Source organism: Antechinus flavipes, chromosome 6 (genome assembly GCF_016432865.1).
Source record: "Antechinus flavipes isolate AdamAnt ecotype Samford, QLD, Australia chromosome 6, AdamAnt_v2, whole genome shotgun sequence".
In the NCBI taxonomy this organism is placed as follows: Eukaryota; Metazoa; Chordata; class Mammalia; order Dasyuromorphia; family Dasyuridae; genus Antechinus; species Antechinus flavipes.
This window is the reverse complement of record NC_067403.1, coordinates 30,680,686-30,701,681: the sequence shown is the minus strand read 5'-3', so window position 1 is coordinate 30,701,681 and position 20,996 is coordinate 30,680,686. Positions and strand designations below refer to the sequence as shown.

Here is a 20,996-nt window from a genome sequence, read left to right as displayed (position 1 = left end):
CTATTACAACAAATCTGATTCTCAGAATCTCTAAGTCCAAATTGAATTTAAGAAACCTAATTTTTTTTTACTATGATTAAACATAATTAAAATGTGTAGGTAATTTTAGACAAACTAACAAAACTGGTCTGTCTTACCATGACATTTTCAAATGTCAGCATAATTTCAGTTCTCTGACCCCATCCAGAGTGAGTATCTCTCCTAAAGGAGAAGGATGGTGTTATGATAAAATTTCCTTTATAAGGTATGGTACATGGTTTAGACTCTGAAGACAGAGTTACAATGAACATTAAAGAAACAAAAGATCAGAAAAGGAAGAGGCAGTTATTCTACTTTCAATTTCTATTAACAAATTGTTTGAATAAGTTCACCTACCTAGTAGCAAATACCAGTCTAACCTTGAAATATCTATGTCTCTTGCAGAATAACCTAAATTAATGATGCTAAATTTCCATTATATAATCCTATGTTTTTTTAATCAGCTGTCACACTTAATACAATTGTTTTAAACTGGTATTAAATCAGTTGGCTGCTCAATTTCTGGACTAAGTATGAGATATACTTATCTAACAGTTTGTACGCAATTATTAAAAATTATTGTATAGAGGGCTTTTCGGTCTGTGGGACTGCTGAAAACATCAATATCTGCCCATATTGGAAGTTTTCACAAAGCACCATTTTCTAGAGAAGAAAATTATCCCTGTTGTTCACTGGCAGTCCTTAAGGCTAATAAAATTTAGTGATCACAGAAAGCTAAAAGGTATTTTATGCAAACTAATACTCTCAGTATCAGTAGTATACTCACTTTTTAGAAGTTTAAAATAGCTATCTAAAAATGAAAATAAGGTACAAAAACAATTCTGATTTCCACTTGGCCAAAGACAAACAAAAAAGAGATACAACTGACTGTAGTCCTAAACTATTGGATTTGACAACCACTGGCTATTTAAAACAAAAAACCACCATTTCTAGTTTTAATGTTATGTCTACAGGAATGATTCCCTAATTTTTCCCATTATTTCTGAGCAATAATCATCTTCAAATTAAAGAAGTCAGGTTACCTGTTTTAAACAACATTTCATATATATTTCATGAGAAATAAAAGCATGATCCATGGTAGAAATGAAACACACAAATAGCAAAATTAAAATTATTCTTGGATTTTAAATAATCTATTCCCTTTCTTGCCAAAAATTCCTGCTCTAATAAGGAACATGTTTTCTAAAAAAAAAAAATAAAAATAAAAAATTCTCTGTTAGAAAGAAACATACTGGTTAATTTAATTTTACATTCACTTTATTGCTATAGAAATTTTAGTTAGAAAACCATCAGATTACAGATACAGTGATGATAAGAATAGCCAAAGAAAAGATCAACTGTCTGTTATGCAGTTGCTTCTCCAACTTAGTGGATAATTGTTCCATAAATAGTCGATTAAAGTGAGCTCAATCAAATAAAATAAGAGCAATCAAACAGAATTATTCTAATCCATTAAAAAAAAACAATGCCTTTAGGCTTATAGGCTGAGGAAAAAGATATGGACAACTGATGGTTACTGACAAGTTAATAATGAATGTATTTTGATAAAGTCTAAATTACATGCACACATTAAAAAAAAAAAACTAGTTACAAAGAACTAATATACCTTACTTTGGACCACTGAAGTTTTGCAATACTTTAAATATTTTCCAATCATGCAACAGTAATAAAAATCAGATGAGTTTTATAAAGGAATTCAGTGAGGCTCAATGAACAGGATTTAACAATTCATACAAATAAAGTCACAGCTGTATACTGTATCCAACTCTTTAAAATTTACTAATTAACAGAGAAAGGATACATACTGTATTTTTTTCATCAGTTACCTTATATATATAAACTTTCTCATGAAACTTTTTCATCAGGTTTGCTGAATGAACATTAAATCTATATGGCATAAACTTCATTATTATCAGAACAAGTCACCAAGTATAGTCACTTGAGTTTACAATTAATTTTCAGCTAAAGGCGTTTATTTCATGTGGGGTTTCAAGAGTTGCAATTTTTTATGCAAATTCAAGCCTAAGAAACCAAGAAAATTGGCAGTTTAGAATCTAGATTATGAGATTCTAGAAAGATAATACCTGAAGTGTCCCCACATGAATTAAGAAAGAACAAGATTTTTGTTTGTTTTAGAATCCTAACTTACTCAAATTCTTTGACAGATTTTAGTCAAAGGAAAAAGTGAATAGAAGATTGCACCTTACAATACATACCTATTGACCTCTGTCCAAAATGGTTATGCGATTGAAATGATTTTACAATCACACAACTAATAAAACTATTGTTTTGGGCTTTTTACAGTCAAAATTATACAAGTTATTAACAAGACAAAGAAGGACTAGTCATTAGTGACAAAGTCCCTCCTTTTAAATTATGGGCTAACGAAATTTATTCCATAAAACAGCATAGAATTAGCTTGCTTGTTTAGGTGAAATTTTAAAATATATGCAGTTTCTATTTCCATTAAAATTATTTTGACTGAAATTATCAAATGGAAAAAAGAATACTGTCTCAACACATCCACAAAGAATAAGTGTGGGACAAAATTGGGAGCTTGTACCACATGCAAAGTAGAGCTACCATGAATTGGCGTGAAAGAAACTTAGCAATTTTTTTTGTGTGAGAAAGGCAAGAAATTTATGTAATTGTGATGTTAGGCGTAACATCGTTTTAAATTATTTTGTCTTTTGCTTAATAGACTTTTGGTTATAAGATGCAAACCTACTTACACCAAGAGCACAAAAACTTTTTTTTCTCAGAAACCAAAGAGACTTGATTTAACACATTACAGAATTAAACATTTTTACAGAGAGAAATTACACAACCTGGAGCAAAATCAGTGTAATACCTGGCATTTACAATCACTTGCAGAAGTACCAACTGCTTACAATGTTCATGTCACATAGAATTTAACTGGATGTTAAACTATGCAACTGTTGGTGCCAATCTGCTTATAAAAGCAATGCTCTGGAGACACAGTCTTCTCACAAATAGTGGACATGCAGGTTTCATTATTAGGTGTTCAACAACAATCCTCAGTTCATTAAATAAGGTCCTGAAAGATAAGATTATTTTCTTTCAGAAATATAAATACAAAACATTATTCTAGCCAAGTACAAAGCAAATTTATTTGAACTTTTAGTCATCAGAGGTACTAAGAACACTATTACTTTCCCCTCATAAAAAATTAAAGGCAGCTTCTATTTAATTCAACATATTGTTTTTGCAATGAACACTAAAGTGACAGCAAAATACTGAAAAGAGGAAAGGAGTTTGGAAGTCCTAGAGTGCCTCTGACATTTTACTAGTTGGGAAATTATTCAGTTGTATATCTGCAAAATGGATATAACACCTTTATAAGCACCCCTCATAGAATTATCTCAAAGGACATATAGGATGCAAAGCAATTTGTGACAAGTCAGTAGAACTATAGCTGTCTCATTCGCCTAATTTCAAATTCTGCAAGCTGTCCAAATCTCAATTTATTTTGGTAAAACCACCTTCATTGGCAATACTCATCGCTACTCATTACTGGAGAGCTGAAGGGTCATCTTTGATTCTTCCCTTTGGGGAGGGATTGTCCATACCTGGGGCTCCCTGCTGACCCATGGACTGCAGTGGACCTGAAAGCCAAGAGAATTTCTACCTATCCCTTCTTCTTCAGCCTTTCCTGTGCTTCCAAAGAGTTTCCCAGCTTTGATGAGCCCTATGGGCATCTGAAGAAAAGGCAGCATGGGGAATGCAAGAGTGAGATAGAACTAAGGGCGGGATAAAGTTTGCTGGAGAGAAACAGGAGCTGTGTGGATTCAGGAACAAGGAGAAGCCGCCGTGGCTGCTGCTGACCTAAGTGACACCGAAGTGGATGCTGCCGGACTTCAAGCACAAGGAAGGGAAGGCAGCTCTCACAATCCCAGCAGGAGGACGGTCGGGCAGCCGACGAGCGTGTTAAGCATCGCCTGCACAAGGCACCGTGTGAGTGACGGGGTACAAAGGAAACTCCGTCTAAGGAGGAAACAAGCCAGCTCCAGGCAGACTATGAGCTAACAAACAGGGAAGGAGGCCTGCAGAGGGACCACTTCTGCTAAAGCCTGAGGAGGCCAGAAGAGAGGAGGGCCGCATCCTGAGGGGTCAGGCAGTGGGGATGAGAGACCGGAAAGGCAGACAATCTGGGCCTGAGGAGAGACTGGATCATGTGGGGGAGGACTATCCAGAAAGAGGATGAGGAAAGAGGAGAGGAGGAGTCCAGGGGTGAGAACACAGAGGAGTTCTCAGGAGAGGGGACGAGTCAAATTTCAGGTAACTATGATCAGCCAGGCTGAGATGTCTGTGAGGCAGCCATGGACAGAGCTAGGTGTCAGGGGAGAGGGATCATCAGCTTGGCTGATGTAAGGGAAAGGGAGAGGCCTGGGGGACACCTGCCACGTGTGGTTGTGATCCAGCAGCATTACAGAGACAAGGTGATCACAGGGCAGACCCCAGAGCAAACCTGTCATGGAAACATCCCAAGTAAGGACAGGTCAGCGGCTGAGCCCCAGGAAACGGGAGCCTCCCGGGTGCCACCAGTCTCCACCCCAGTCCTCATTGCCAGGACGGGCAAGGCAGCATAGCTGAAGAGGCAGACCACCCCCTCCCAGGCTGTCTCCCCCATTAAAAGCAGGGACTCTCTCACATTTCTATTCATATCCCCAGCTTAGCACAGTCACGGGCACAGAGCAGACATGAATGAATGAACAACTACCCACTGACGCTACTCATTCATTCATAAAAAGCCACCAGATTTGGCAATGGAGAAATCTTCGGTAGAAGAGAGAAGAGCACTTTGGGTTAAATGATGCCGTGGGAAGTCAGGCTGCAAAGTGTTAAGATCCCTTTGTGTGTTTTTTATTGTGTAAATAAAATCTGTTGTTTAAACAAGATTTTAAATCTTTCAAACACTATAAAAATGTCACTTATGACTGTAGTATGCACCAGTTAGAAAACCAGCTGGGTATGGGTTCAGGACATCCACGGCTTGAAACTCGCTCTCCTAAGAAGCCCATAATCGAGGATAATTCACAAAGACCATCTACATATATATGTTTGTTCATCATCATCACATTATTAATAATTTCTCGGACTTTTATCAGAATACTGAGGGAGGTGCTAGTAAGAAGGTATCAAAACTATCACAGTTCACAAATGTCACAAACTTTTCCTCTTTATAGACCTTTAAGGCTTTCAGTAGGCTGCTTTTTCTCCCTGTCTTAAGTTTTCACAGAAATTTGTTTCTTTGTGTATTTATTAGTAGACAATAGCTAATGTTCCTTTAGCTCAGGCCTTCTCAGGGTTTTCCATTCCATTATATAGACACAACTTTTTTTTGAACTTCTAAATGACTAAAGGCCAAGAACGTAGAGAGAAATAACTGAGGAAAGCAAGTCTACTAAAGTAAACGATATTGGAGAAGGAAAACTTTTGGAAAAACTGTAATTGCCTACAATAATGAAGGCGAGGACAAGAGACAGAAAGGTCTGCACACATTTGCTAAGCCCAGTAACAACAGGGGCTCAACTGTTAGTAAGGCTCAGATTAGGAGCTTTGCAAATATTACTTGCCAGCTGAGTGAGCCTGAAATTAGGGAATACCAGGAGAGAACATATACTGATATAGAAAGGACAGAGACCCTTCAAGAGGAAAAGCCAAAATAGCAGAGAAAGCCCAACCTGCTGGCATACAAAAGAAGTCTTCTTGACATTGCATGGGAAATAATGAAAGCTTAATAATGTGGATTTCAGGAGAATGAATGAACTTGGACATATAACTAGCCTGGTATAAAAATACTTAGTGACCATTTTTTTTAAAGTCACAGGTTTAGAGTTAGAATATATAAAAACTAATCATATAAAAGAAGAATGATAGTTCAGAAAATGAAAGCTGTTATCTGAATTGATATTTGAACAACAGATTTAAAATGAAATCTCTTTTAAGTCTTTCAGTTTTATTATGACTTTGGCTATAACTTCAAATTAGCCATATAATTGTTGGCTTTGTCCTAGTGCTCTTAGGTGGAGAATTATTTCCGAAGCTAGTTCCCCGTCTCCTTTCAGTGCCATACATAATTAAAACAATCCTGAAATGCTTTGATTACTTGCAAGATAGTAGAGGTAAAAGTCATTATAAGAGAAATGGTGGGAATAAGTACATATAGAACCTACTATTTGCCAGGCACTGTGCTAAGTGCTTTATCAAGACTGTTTTATATGATCCTCAAAACTACCCTGTGAGGGAGGTGCTATAGTATTCCTATTTTTGAGTTGGGGAACCTGGGATTAACAAAGTTTAAGGGCCTTACCCAGAACCCTACAGCGACTAAGTGCCTGAGGCTCCATGTGGACTCAGGGTCTTCCTGACTCGTGTTATGAGCCACTTTTACAATACACTGTAGATTTGGATCCTGGGGGATGGGAGGAGGGAGGGGGAAGGGCATGAAGGAGAGGGCTGGACACCACTGCAAGCACAGACTTCCTACAAAGTGTGGGCGAGATCCAGTCCAGCCCTTTCCCTGCCTCCCATACGTAAGGGGCCCTGCAGGGCTGGTCTCCAAGCAGGCTGCAGGGCCCACTAGGCTGGGCTCAGGGCCGGGGGGACCACTTCTCTCATCTAGCCAACAAAGATGTTTAAAGGCCTCAGAACACAGAGGAGGAGCGAGGAAGACAAAGGAACATGCCCTTTTTCCTCAACCTGAACAAAGGCCAGAGACCCAGCAGTCTGCATCTCTATGCCCCAATGTGATCTGCTTTCCACCCAGCCCGGGTATGGTCCCTCTGGGAAGTCCAAAGATAGACCAGAGCCCTTGGAAGATATGGCTATATAAGAGCACAAAGTATATACAAGCAGAGCAGGGCTTAGGACTTCTTCACTATCGGAGACCTCTTAACTAGATACCTGCAAGTAAATCCCAAATATCCCCAGGGTAAAACCTGAATTTCTTAACTGGACATTCAAGACCCACAAGGTCTGAGCCCAGCTTACCCTTCCAGGCTTCTCTCCAACTTCTCTTCTTTCTGAATTTTTGGCTCCAAACAGAAGCTCCCCGCTGTTCCCCCCAACAAATCTTGTCTTCTCCCTCCATACCACCCCACTCTTTTCCTTCCTCTCCCCATTCTAAGGGTTTCTTCTTTCTGCCTATCTAAATTCTGTGTAACTTGGGCACTCTGATTGTAAAAAATATCATGTAGCTAATAGTATGAGTCATACACAACAAAAGTACATCAAAGCTTTCTTAAATTTAAGAATAAATCTCAATCCTTCTAAATTTTAACATGGCAGCTATGTGTTAAGTCATACAGAATTTATAAAGCTAATGATTAGGGTGCTAAAATTTATAAAGCTAATGATTAAGGGTAGTTAGAAGTCTTTTTTTTAAAGTTGTAAACTTACCGACAATATGGATTTCTTCGGGAGGAGTATCGCAGAGTAAGAAATCTGTAGTATATGAAAGGCTGGAGTAAGCTTCCTTGACCACTAGAATAATACAACAAAAAATAAATGTAATGAATAGACAGTATGATTAAATTCACGCTTTTCCATCATTAAACATTTCACTGTATTCTCCTACTTTAACACATTCTGTTTGGAAAACTGGTACAAGAGAGCAAAATATGTGCCTATTTTTTGTTAAACCAGAACATTTCATCATTGCAGGGGGCTTCTAGTGAGAAGTTTCCTTTATCAAAGTAGGCTGGCTCTTTCTCTTCGACTTAGCTACTTAGAGAAGTGCCTAGGACACTGAGAAATAAAGTGACTGTTCAAACTCACATAATCAGGAGGTGTCCAAGGAAGAACTAGAACTTGAAGGATGTGACTAGAAACTAAATTTCTTATCCACTAAAGAATGTCATGTTGTCTCGCCACATAATTTTTTTACATACTAAAAATTTTTAGTTCATTAAGTATTTCCCAATTACATATTAAAATTTTTTTGCATTCATTTTTAAAAATTTGATTTCTAAATTTCCCCCCCCTCCTTCTCTCTTTCTGAGAAGGAAAGCAATATATCATACATGTGAAGTCATGCAAAACATCTGTTTATTAGCTACACTCTCTTTTCCCCTCATAAACACACATGCATGTATGTACATATCTTCAGATACATGTATAGAATCATATGCAGTAAAGAATTAAGAATCTAAATGCACAAAAAATAAGATGTGTACACATAGTTTCATAGCAATTAGAAGTTTCTGCCAATTAATTTATGTTTTAAAACTGACCAGAGATGTGTAATGATTAAAACAAATGTTTAAATTTATTTTCAAATACTTAACTTTGAGTGCTATTTGCTACATATAAATGAAACTAAGGCCCTAAAACTTTATGTGATTTGGTCAAAGTCAAATAAATATACATTAATTCATTAACTATTTGAAAACAACATTATTATTTCCCATTGATAGAAAATTACTAGCTTTTTAACTATCTAAATATCAGTTTTCTAACCTACTACTTGCTTACCTTAAAATTTTATAGATTCCATTGCCCATTCTTCTGCATTAACAATTTGTTTAAAAAACAGTTTGGAACTGTTTTGATTATATAGCATTATTTTCCTAATTTTATTATTTTACTTTGCTTTTGATTTTAATCTTTAATTTTGGAAGTTTATGGCTTAGCTATTCAAGGACCAGCTGGCTAGGAGAGGAAACTCACATCAATGCCTAGTTATTTCCTGCACAGACAATATCTTTTTGTGTGTGTGATGGAGGAAATAGTGGAAAATAATATTTAGTGGATTACATCTTTACAGTTGTACAATTTTTAATATAAAAGGTAAAGAGAACAGAAGATTCCACTGTGCCTATTGAAATAAATTATTCAATTTGGTGGCGCCAAACACTATCTTAAAGGGTCTCAATCAAAAGATGTCTCTCATGTATATATTAAAATTATACAAAATTCCTTGAAAGATATAACAACAGGGATAACTTTGTTTGATGACCTATTTTACTACCATCTAGTAGGACATAAATAGGGAGATAAAAGTCTGCCAAAAGCTATTTTCCATTGTCAGGGAAAACATCCAGTATTGGCTGAAATGAAGAAAGATTCCCACAAAACTGATTGAAGTGCTGGCAAAATATGGTTTATAATCACTCAAAAGAGGTCAGCTTTAACTAACTATAGAGGAAAGACCAAATGGATGAAAAATTACAGTGGTCCAAGTTCCTAAAGCTTATCAGTCAGTATGTATACCTCAGACAGAGTCTACAAAAGGACAATGAAAGTGGCCTAAAATTGAGCAGAAGGAAGAGTGAATCAAATGCCAACCAGATTACTGCCCTCTGGTTTTTATGATCCCAAATTTCTCTAAATCAAAAACAAATCTTAGTAAAATCAATATTTCTGTAGGGATGTTGTATGACCTTAAGTCATAAAACAGCAAAGGTACCTAAAGCATTAAAGCTATGAATAACAAAGGACACAGACAAGTGACCAAAAAAGAAAAGGTATGAATGACTTGAAATCTGCAATTTTGGAGGGAAACCCTAAATAAGGTCACAGATCCATAAAATTTTCTAAAGAAATTACTAATGTAATGCCCACCATTATGGTAACACAGATGCATAACTATTACTTACACACACACACACACACACACACACACACACACACACCCCTATAAGATGGTCCTTTACCATGCAAAATCAAAGAACAAGCCCAGTGAAATCTTGTATTCTCTGTAGTGTGTGTGTGTGTGATTAGCAGCATGATCAAGGAAATATACTGGTTGGTGCATCCTTCAGTTTATGGGCTATCTTGTTAATTAAAACCACAATATTATTCAGCAAAAATTATTCTAATCAATGATAGGAATGAGATGATATCCGTAAAGTTCTTAAGACATAGCAGATGTTGAACAAGAACTTGTTCCCTTTCTTATAATATAAGAAGTCAATAATAACCCAACAAGAGAAAGAGGCTAATAGAGCATCTTTCCTCTTTATCTGAGATGAAAAAACATATTTACCTACTTAAAAATTGAATTGCTAAGAGGACTATCTTAAATTCTTCTATTTATTAAGTAAAATATATTTTAGATTTGCATACATAGACAAAAGCCAAACTAATTTCCTTATCTGACATTTCAACTTGTATCCAGTTTAAAAAAAGAAAAAAAAATGAAACAACTCAGATAAAAAAGTAACCAAGCCTAGCAATCTGGAATTCTAAGGAATAGGAAAATGTCATCTTAAATTCCTAAGGGATGAGTCACCCTCTTCAGAATGTACAAATGCTGAAATAACTGTTTGGACATGTATACTTATATTGTACTTAATTTATACTTTGATATATTTAAAATGCATTGGCCAACCTGCCATCTGGGGGAGGCGGTGGGGGAAAGGAGGGGAAAAATTGGAACAAAAAGGTTTGGCAATTGTCAATTTTGTAAAATTACCCATGCATATAACTTGTAAATAAAAAGCTATTTAAAAAAAGAATATACAAATGCTGGTTGGAGTGAATTGAAAAAAAGGCAAGGACAAACAGTAAAAGCTTTCCTCACAGACTGGTCATCACTTTGAACTTTGCATGTAATAGTGATTAACAATAAATGAATGGGAGAAGGCTAGGTGGTGCAGTGGATAGAGCACTAGCCCTGAAGTTAGAAGGACCTAAATTCAAATCTAGTCTCAGACACTTAATACTTCCTAGTTGTGTATCCCTGGGCAAGTCACTTAACCCCAATTGCTTCAGCAAAAAAAAAAAAAAAAGAAAGAAAATAAATGAATGGAATTACTTATGGAATTACTTAAATTCATCAGGCCCATAGCTAATAAGTGGCAGGCATATGTCAGAAACTCAGTTCGCTAACTTACAAAAATCCAAAGTTGCTTCCAGTTTATCACTTGGCTTGAAAGAGACCCAAGAAGAAGTGAATAGTTTGCAGATATATGAAAGGATAACATATAGGTGGGTAAGTAATAGTGAACAGCATTTCTACCCTCAAGGGAAAAAATAACAAATAGGCTTACATTATACCAAGAAGAAAAAACTAGCTCTAAGAAGAGCAATATATTGAACTATGGAATCTCTCAATTTTTCTCCCCCACCCCCTTTCTCTCTTGGAAATTAACCAACAGGAATAAAAAAGACAATGCAAAGGAGCATATGGGAGATAAGTTCACCCAGGGCAGGAACTACTTTGTTTGTCTCTGTAGCCCAAGCACTATGACAGCAGCTGACACCCAGTGGATGTAAGCATTTGTTACCTGAGTGAAGGAACACATTAGCCTCTCTTTATCCATTAGTTAATATCATCAATATAAAAATAATGCATCAAATGAAGTCCTTATATTCTTACCTGAGAAGCATAAAAACTGTAGCAGGCATCAAGAAAATTTCATTACATGCAATAAATTTCAGAATGTTCTGTTGATTAGCATTTAATTTTTCCAGAATAGATCTTAGTAGAGGCAAACTATTTGAACCCCTTGCCTGAAAATAAGGGGGGAAAAAATGAAGCATTAGAAATTATAAAATGTTATTTGACCTCCCAAATGTTTTCTTATTTTCGATAGCAAAATGCTACATGCAGCAGCAAATACAACCAACCAAAAAAATCTGTATGGATTAATACAAAGCAAAGAGAATAGAACAATGACAAGAAAGGTCGCAATTAATAGAATAACATAAAGGAAAACACCTCTAAAAGACATAAGAATTCAGATTATATGTAATGTCTTATCTTGTCTCAAGAGAACAGAAAATGAACTATACACTTCTGTGCTCTTATGAAGGAGATGGTAAACTACAGGAGCAAGTTGTTAGATGTAATGTTATTTAAAGTTAAATTCTGGTTTATTTTGTTCAATTTGTTATACACAAGGAATCCGTGAAAGGGACAGCTTATTGGGAAATAACATGGTATAAAAAAATGAAAATTTACCAACAAATATTTAAAAATAAACAGATGCTGATTATGTAAATATAGTTACAAATAATATTAATATAAATGAACAAGTGGTAATGCTAAAAGAAGATTTACTTCAAGTGTCTTCTTTACCCAAGGCAGTTTTATTTAGGCCCATATCCCTTGACTATCCAATAACTTCTAAAAGGTTCTAAAAGAACCTGTGCTTTTAGGTCTTATTATGTTCTAAAGATATTTTATATATTTCAAAAGTTAACCAAAAAAATCAGAAGTTTCCAAAATGTTTTTCTTTTTTATGTTAATGTTTTTAATTAGTTTTGTTCCCCTCAGACGACAGCAAGTTAATGCACAAAACTGATTTTTCTATTTCCATATTAAGATCACTGCGTGATGTTATATAGGTTAAAAATGGGACAATTTTGCTACTCAAGTGTTTAAGAAAGAATGCCTTGTATTTGTACAATAATTTAAGGCTTACAAAGCATAAGAGTCAATGGGCCAAACTTGGAGTCAGACAAATGAGCTAGCTCTAACACCTAATTATGTGATCAGGCACAGGTCAATTAGCCTCGAAGTCCAAGACAATGTTCTAAAATTCAATTTACAAATGGATTTAGAATTAATTGGTGAAAGGAGTTTCCACACTGGGTATTCTTGGTCTCAATGAAATCATGGGAGCAGATTTAAAATAGTAACAAAAACCTTATATATTAGCAAATTGTCTGGTCCAATTACACAATATAGAAATTAGGCCCTTGTTCACCATATTTATGCCCTAATATAGTTAGGCATAAAATTGCCAGGTTTATGTCATTCTATACAAGTAAGAAAAAACAGAAGTAGTCTAAACAACAATGTGTAAAGAACCCTGACCATTCAGCACATCAAAGCTGAAGGGACCAAATAAAGGTTCAAAAAAACTAGGACTCTGAAACAAAGATCAGCATTTGGAAAAAAATGTCATTCCCCTCCCCTCCCCCCCAATCATGAAAAAGCCAAATTTTATAACATAAGTAGTAGAGATAAAGTGGAAAAATTTGACTGTTACTCTAATGGCCAAATGCCTTAGTATTCTTCTATATAAAAAAATTGCAACTAGGCAGCGCAATAGATACAGCACCAGCCCTGAAGTCTGGAGGACTTGAGTTCAAGTTTGGTCTCAGACACTTAACACTTTCTAACTGTGTGACCCTTGGCAAGTCACTTAACCTCAACTGCCTCAGGGGAAAAAAATTTAATTAACCATAAAACAAGATTTTAGAAATCTTCTAAATCTATAATCATAGACATACTTACATCAAGTGACATACTTACATCAAGAACCTTTTTTGTATATGTAGCAGCGTGAAGTAATGAGAATAACAAAACTGGAAAGATACTCACTGAAGCAAGGAATTAAGGAGAATATTTAAAATTCATCAAATATTTTATATTTCAGCCAACTATATTCAAAAGATCATCCTACCCAGAGCCAAAGGGGAAAAAATGGAAGCAAGTATAGAAATGCAAACCTAGATTATCCAAAATCTGAGTACACTGGTATTGTTTAGTCTTTTTGAAGAAAAATAATTAAATTAAGCATTGGCATCTTTAAGAAGGGAAAATTATAGCAAATATTCTTTTAAGGTCATATTTATGTCAAAAGAACTATTATATATATTGAATAAAGCTTTCTTAGTTTCCAATGATCAATAAAATGACATATACTTCTTTGGGTACCTTAAAAGACCTTTCTGTCCAAGGGTGGTTTCAGTGTAGGAAGGTATTGCTGGCCCAGTGGACAGAGTGCCAGGCCTGGAGTCAGGAAGACCAGCCTTGGACACTTCTAGTTGTGTGAACCTGAGCAAGTCACATCTCCCTGTTTTGCCTCAGTTTTCTTTTCTCTAAAAGAACCTGAAGAAGGAAATGGCCAACTCTCCAGTATCTTTGCCAAAAAGACAAAAACAACAACAAAAACCACAAACCCAAAACCCAAATGCTATCACAAAGAGTCAGACACGACTAAAAATGACTCAACAACATTCTACGACAGCCCCAGGTTTGAAACCAAGTTGACCTCAAGAATGATTTGACTAAATCCAAACCAGAGACAAAGAGCCTAATGTGAACAAACACAAAACAAATTCACAGGAACTCTTTCTCCATCAGTTGACTTAATCAGTGGCACGTAGAAATAAACTTAGATTTCTCATTCACCCAGAAACAGATTTCTAAATAAATAAAAACACTGCCCTACTACAGATTATATGTTATTTGTTGTAATGTCCAATTCAAATATAAATAATTCAAATTCAACATAAATACCAAAATAACTTTAATAAATATATTCCCTGACCAATCTCTTCTAAGTTATGCCCGTATATTCATTAAGTGCCTTCTATGTGCCGAGCACTGCACTAACAAAGACAACAACAAAACATTCCTGGCCCTCGAGGAACTACATTCTACTGTGGGAAAATAACAGGCAAACAGAGAAGCAAATACAAAATATAAAAATTAAAGGCCACATTGTTTCTAGGGGACAAAGGAGAGAACATCAGCACCTACAGGGAGCAGGACAGTGTTCATGTAGGAAGGGGCACCTGAGCCAAGCTTTGAAAGGAGGAGACAGAAGGGAGCAGTCAGGCCCGGAGGTGGAACACCTGTCATACTTAGCACATGAGGCCCAGAAGCTCACGTCATCTATATGCTGGGGGCTACCAAATTTTATAAAACATAATTCATTAGCTAAAAATAAAGGTATTGCTTGGAAACTAGTGGGATCTTGGTTTTTAAGATCTTTAGATACCCAAGGGGAAGGTTCACACCCTTGTAACATCAAGGAAAATACTAATTTTCTGGATTAAAATGCTGAACAGTGAACAAATAGAATGGCCTGACTATTGCTGGATCTGTCTAAGACGTGTCTGACTCACTGTGACCTCACCTTGGGCTTTCTTTGCAGCGAACCTGCATTGCTTTGCCCCGTCCTCCAGAAGCAAACGGGGCTAAGGACTTGCCTAGGGCCACATGGCTCTCAGGTCTGGGCTGGATTTGAACTTGGCAAGAGTTCCTCTTCCTCCAGGCCTGGCACTCACTTGCCCATTGAGCCCCCAGAAATGCCCCAGGTGCCGGGGCCTGGCAGGGAAGGGGCAGAGACCCGGTCCCCCGACTGTCCAGCAGCCCGGCAGGACCCTGCACCAAACTCGGCCACGGGCTCAGCTCCCCCCCTTCAGGAACCAGCCCGGCCGCCCTCCAGCTCAGGGCCCAGACAAGGATACTGGTGACGGGGTACGAGTTGACAAAGATGAGCGAATACAGAAGGTAGTGGCAGCTGTCCTCCAGCAAGGCCTGGGCCAGGAAGGCTCTGCTGAGCTGGAAGTGCGGCAGTCTCTGGTGCAGCCTCAGCGCACTGGTGAGGGCGTTGGCCAGCAGGGCGCGCTGGTAGAAGCTCGCCGCCTCATGCAACCTGTGGAGCACCGAGGAAGGTTATCCCACAAGGCCCAGCCCGCCCCACTCCTCCTCCCCAGGGAGTTGCATCAGAATTGCACAACATTCAGAGTCTGAGCAGGGCAGAGGTTGCTTCATAAACATTCTTCAGGTACAGCTGAAGGTGGCATCCCTGCCTGCAAGTGCCATCAGTGCCAGGTCACTCTACCCATTAAATACACTTAACAGTCCCCCACTCACTACCCAGCTCCCCTAAACCATTTCTGAGAGGGCTTTGTATGCCGGTCACACACAAAAAGTGAAGAACAAAATTGTCCCTCAATTTAAAAAAATCATCTAATTTTAAGCTCCTAGAGAGCAGAGACTGGTTTATCCTTCCTTGTATCTCCAAGGATGATATCTACAAATTATTGATTATAGCCGGCTTCAACAAAACTTGTCAAATTCATGACCTAAATGATTGTGCAAAACAGAACAGGCATAATACATACCCAAGAAGAGGAAGAACAAATAAAGCAGAGCAATAAACTGTGAACAATCGAGAAAGCCACATTGCCGTATCCAGCTTATTGGTCATCATAAATTGCTATATTTGAGAAGGAAAAAAGTAAGGAAACTTAGTAAATTAAACTTGACGAGTCATTTTGTTAGGATAAAGTGGTATCTTTCCTAAATAAAATGATTTAGTTACCCTTTAAATTTTCCTTCAGAACACCAGTTAACATCTTGCAAGGAGTCTTTCAATTAAAAAAAATATGTATTACATTCAATGAGTTTGTATGAGTTTATCAAGATGAGGTAAGTTTTGCATGAAAAGAAAACCTTTATACTATTATTTCAAGAAAATTCAAGAAATGTACCAAAATTTTTTAAAAGATATAGTTAGATATCTTGAAAACAACATAACACCAGACATCCTTTGGGTCTTTAACAGTACTACTTTTTATCATCTCAAGTTTATCATTTTTTTATATTCTTATGTAAAAAGGATGGACACTCCCAGACTTGAACCTGTCATTTCCCATTTCCTTGTACATCTCTTGCTAAAAATCATCTAAAACCAAAACCAAACCCAAATCGTTTTCTTTCTTTTGTGGCTACCATATTTGGGTAGCCAAGTTTACAAACATTAGCATTGCTTATCTAGCCAACTTCTTCCCTCCTTCAAAAATCTATCTTAAAACTGACATTTATTCTCTGACACATAAGTGAATTTACATTTTCATCCCACCCCATGAGCACAAATTATACTTCTACCTTGTATCATTTTTTCCATTTCTAATTAAAAAGAAAATGTGAAGAGAGATTAAAGGAAGAAACAATTTAAACATATTCTCTTAATTTGATCCTCACAACAATCCTGCAAGAATTAATAAAAACAGCTAACACTTATATAGTGCTTACTATGTGCCAGGTACAGTACAAAGCACTTTACAATTATTTTATTTGATCATTACAAGAAGCCTGGGAGATAAACTATTAGCATTTCCATTATATGGAGGAAAAAAATGAGACAAACAGAAGCAAATGGTCTTGTCCAGGTTCATACAGCTAGCGTCTAAGGTTGCATGTGAACTCCCCTCTCTATGATTCCAAGCCCAGTTCTCCTTTCATGACACCACCTAGCTGTCCCTAAAAAGGTGCTACTATTATCGGATTTTTACCAATTAAGAAACATAGACTCATAAAGGCTCACATAGCTACTGTCTGAGTTAAATTCAAAACTCATATCTTCCTGACTCTATGCTTCTATCCATTTTACTACAGTTATCTAATAGATCCACATATTAAAACACTAATTGTAGTTTTATAATCTCTATTTCTCTATTTTTCATATATTCTTTAATATTCTATAGGGTAGTGACAATTTAACTTGGAACAACTTTTTTTTTAATAAGTTACTGGTTTGTACTTAAAGGAATTACTGTTTATCCTATTTGAAAAGAGTTTCTTCAAAATAATTTGGTACTGACTAAAATCGGTATAACAAATTAATTTCACAAAACACAGAATCAAAGAAATTTCAATAAATATAAAGTATCCATCCCTGCTACTTGAATAAGGATTCATTTATTTAACCAAAACTGCTAGGAAGACCAGAAAGCAGTGTGGAAGAAATTAGATTTAAACCAATAGCTCATAAAATTTCAATAAAAGCTCCTAATAGATGTATGACAGATATAGAAGATCGCATCATAAACAAATTACAGAAACAAGGACTATCAGATTCATCGATAAAAGTTCATGATCAAATAAAAGAGAAAGAGGATCAAAGAAGATTAAAAAGGATAATTTTGATGACATAAAATTTAAAAGTTTTTGCAAACATATCCAATAAAAGTAAGATTAAAAGAGAATTAACTGGGGGAAGGAGGGGAAGCAATAAACTTTGCAGCAATTTCCCCCCATACAGGTCTCATTTCCAAGATCTATAAGAAACTGACTGAAATTTATAAGACTAAGAGCCAAGTGAGAAATTGTCCAAAGATACAAAAAAGCCGTTCTCAAGGAAAGAAAGCTGAGCTCTATATAACTCAATAATTTGAGAAATGCAAATTAAAGCAATTCTGAGATCTCACTCCACTGGCAAAGCTGAGAGAAAATGACCCATTGGAGGAACTGCAGAAAAGCAGGGGCACGAATGCCCAGTGGAGGCAGCTGCAAAGGGGGCCAAGCATCCCGGAAGGCACATGGGGGGAGCCATCACAGTATATACTATAATATCAGCATTCTAAGAATAGTTTGAAGATTTATATCAACTGATTAACAACTGGCAGAAACAGAACAATTCATACAACAACAACGCTTAAAAGCAAACAACTTTGAGAGCTGTAACGAAAGGGTCGTGCGGGTTTCCAGAGCAGATCTACCTGCTAACCTAGATTCAGGGGCAGAAGCAGAGGTTTTGACTGTGTCTACTTATTACAAAGGACTGTTTTTTCTCTTTTTTACCCCAATAGACTGAGGGGATTGGAAGGATATAAAATAGATTTGTCAATAAAAAAAAAAAAATGAGATTAACTTTAGTGAGTGCCATTAGCCTGTAACATAATCTAAGCTTTAGCAGCTTAAAACTTCAGTAAGAGTTTGGGAAAACTCTGTATTTAAACTGAAGGAGTCGGAGGGGTCAAAGAGCAGGCCCCAGAACTGTGCCTACTGACATCCTGAGCAGAGCAGGTGCAGGCAAGGCAGGACCCCAACTTGAGTGGTGGCTCTGGCTCTGACCCTGAGCCCAGGAATTTCTGCAAGTCCCCCCCTGTTGTCCTCCTCCCCCCTCTCTTCTTCCTCCTCTATTCCTCCTCCTTTTCTTCCTCCCTCCCCTTCCTTCTCTCCTTTCTCCTTTCTTCCTCTTCCTTCTCCCTCCTCTCGGGGAACCCCGGCCCCGAGCCCTCCGGAAACAGCCGGGGATCCCCGCGCTTCCGGGCGCCCCTCCCTCTCCGGAGCACCCCCGCCCCCCCCAGCCGGAGCACTCACCACGGCGCCCGCCCCCTGGGGGCCGTTCGGGGCTGGATCCGCCATGAGGGAGAAGCACGCGAGAGGGAGACCCTGCCAAGAGAGAGAGGAGCAAAGGGCGGGAGTCAGCGGCTGTCCCTATCTCCTCCACCACCACCCCGCCGCCCCGCCCCCTCAGGCGCCTCCCGCCCCCGCGCTATCCGGGGTCCCTCGCCGCGGCGCCTCCCTACCACGGAGGTCCGAGCGGAAATACCTGCTCCGCGCCTCCAGTCAGGTTCCCGAGGACGGCGGGGTGCGGAGCGGCGAAGGCGGCTCCGGGCGCCCAGGGAGGCCCGCACTCCGCTCCGGCCAGCCGGCAGCAGCTCCAACCTCGGCAGCCGCAGAACCTCGAGGACCCGGAAATAATCTCTCTATATCCGGGAATGGCATGAGGGCAAACCGGTCCCGAGGCACGGCGGGAAATGTAGTTCGCACTTCGGCCTGGCGCTTGAGGATACCCTGGCCTTGGGGTTTGCCGCTGGGATTTGCTCTCCTAGACTAATTTATCCCCGCCAGAGACTCTCAGTCCTATTAATGGCTTCCAGGCTCTAGCTCTAGGAGCGGTAGAGATTATTTACGAAAATGGAAATCGAAAGGCGGAGGGAGTCGCCTATGGTTAATCAAACGGCAGAGTCAGCTTTTGAACTCGGGCCCTCCAATGCTAACGCCTGTGCTCTGTTCCCCACGGTTCCCCGCCGCTGAGGGCTCTTCCTTAGCCCCCTCCGGGAGGGCACGCAGCCCCTGCCAGAGCAGTGGGGACGCCCGGCGATCGGAGTTACGGAGGATGGAGGGGTGCCAACGAGGGAGGCTGGCACCCCGAGGCTTCTTCCCCGGCCGGGCCCCGGAGCTCTTGTCAGAGAAACTTAAGGCTGTGGCGATGGGCTTACAAGGACTGCCACGTTTAACCTCTATTGGATTACTTGCAGTCTAGGGAAGGGGGGAGAGGGGAGGAAGGAAGAAAAAATGGGAACCAAAGCTTTTGCAAGGGTGAATGTTGAAAGCCATGTTTATTTTGAAAAAGAAAAAAAATAAAAATTTTAAGATGGAATAAAAAGAAAGAAACAAAGGTCTCCAAGCTCACCCCCTCCCCCTTACATTGCAAATGGGGAAATACGCCCCCCTCCGCTGGTTGTGAGAGCAGAAGGCCAGCACAATTCTCCTGGCCCAGTCCAGCCACTGCCCTGCCTCCGGCAGCCATCTTGGCACAATCTGCTGGCCCGCGGGAGGGGCTGCTGTTGCTATGGGAGCGCGCCCCAAATAGGAGATGACTCCAGCCGAGGGTCTGAATAGTCTATGTAGGCAAACCCGAGCTCGTTACTCAATGCGTTCGTGCGCCGGGAAGCTCAGTAAGCTGCAGAGAAGGGGCCGCCTGCCCTGGCAGAGTTTCCTCACCAGGGAAATCACAGGGGCGGTTCGCGTCCCCGGCCCTGAAGGGAGAAGCACAGCGTGTGTGAAAAAGCCGGGGAGAGGAGTTGGGCAAACTAGAGTCCTTTGAAAGATGATGTGTCGTTGTGATCACTTATGGAGGGGACGATTCGGGTATAGGACAGGTTAAGTGACAACCCTCAATATGGGATCTTTCACTTTCACTGTCTCCTACACTCCTCCTTCTCTCTCACTTGCCAGATAAAGGTCTATCTCCCTTTCACCCTTTCTCATTCTCTACTGTCTTTCAGGAGACTGATCTTTTCCCGTGGCTCCAATGACCACTGATGAATTGGTGACTCTCAGATCTGCTTCTCTATGTCCTGTCGGTTCCGTCCAGCTGTTGTTATTGTTTGTCCGGCCTGCGGCTGGACTCCGTCATTCTCACAAGAATCCCATGAGACTGAATCAGCCTGGATACCTTATCAAGACCCTCAGGACCATTTTCTTCCCTATGGTTTGAGGGCTGGAGGAAGAGCCAAGAACTCCTCCCAAAGCCTCCATTTAAAGATCTTTATCTTCATGTTCCAGGGCTTATCTTCATGTTCTCACCCAGCTACACTTCTATGGACTGAATCCCTCATCTCCCTCTTCCCCCCTCCCTCCCAATATCTTCCCTTTCTACACTCCCTCCTCCATGTTCAGCTTCCTTTTGTGCTCTTCCATGTGTTGGCTTTCAACATTATATTGTAACCAC

General features: G+C 39.1%; 1 protein-coding gene across 1 annotated transcript; it reads right to left on the bottom strand.

Annotated features, from left to right (window-relative positions):
- Positions 1-1,278: 1,278 nt before the first annotated feature.
- TMEM33 (transmembrane protein 33) lies at positions 1,279-19,202 on the bottom strand. The gene is made up of 8 exons (XM_051964095.1): positions 19,089-19,202; positions 18,857-18,928; positions 15,874-15,968; positions 15,214-15,401; positions 13,268-13,335; positions 11,384-11,517; positions 7,462-7,545; positions 1,279-3,097 (listed from the first exon to the last, which is right to left on the bottom strand). The coding sequence occupies exons 2-8, from the start codon at positions 18,899-18,901 to the stop codon at positions 2,968-2,970; spliced, it is 744 nt and encodes a 247-aa protein (XP_051820055.1). The 5' UTR covers positions 18,902-18,928; positions 19,089-19,202; the 3' UTR covers positions 1,279-2,967.
- Between the last annotated feature and the right edge of the window lie 1,794 nt (positions 19,203-20,996).

Excerpts from the sequence above, each read along its gene's own strand:
- TMEM33 (XM_051964095.1), bottom strand. The coding sequence starts at position 18,901 with ATGGCGGATCCAGCCCCGAACGGCCCCCAGGGGGCGGGCGCCGTG. Across the intron at positions 15,402-15,873 it reads TTTGTTCTTCCTCTTCTTGG|GTTGCATGAGGCGGCGAGCT; the intron begins GTATGTATTATG and ends GGTGCTCCACAG. Across the intron at positions 13,336-15,213 it reads CAACTCGTACCCCGTCACCA|TGAGTATCTTTCCAGTTTTG; the intron begins GTATCCTTGTCT and ends TCCTTGCTTCAG.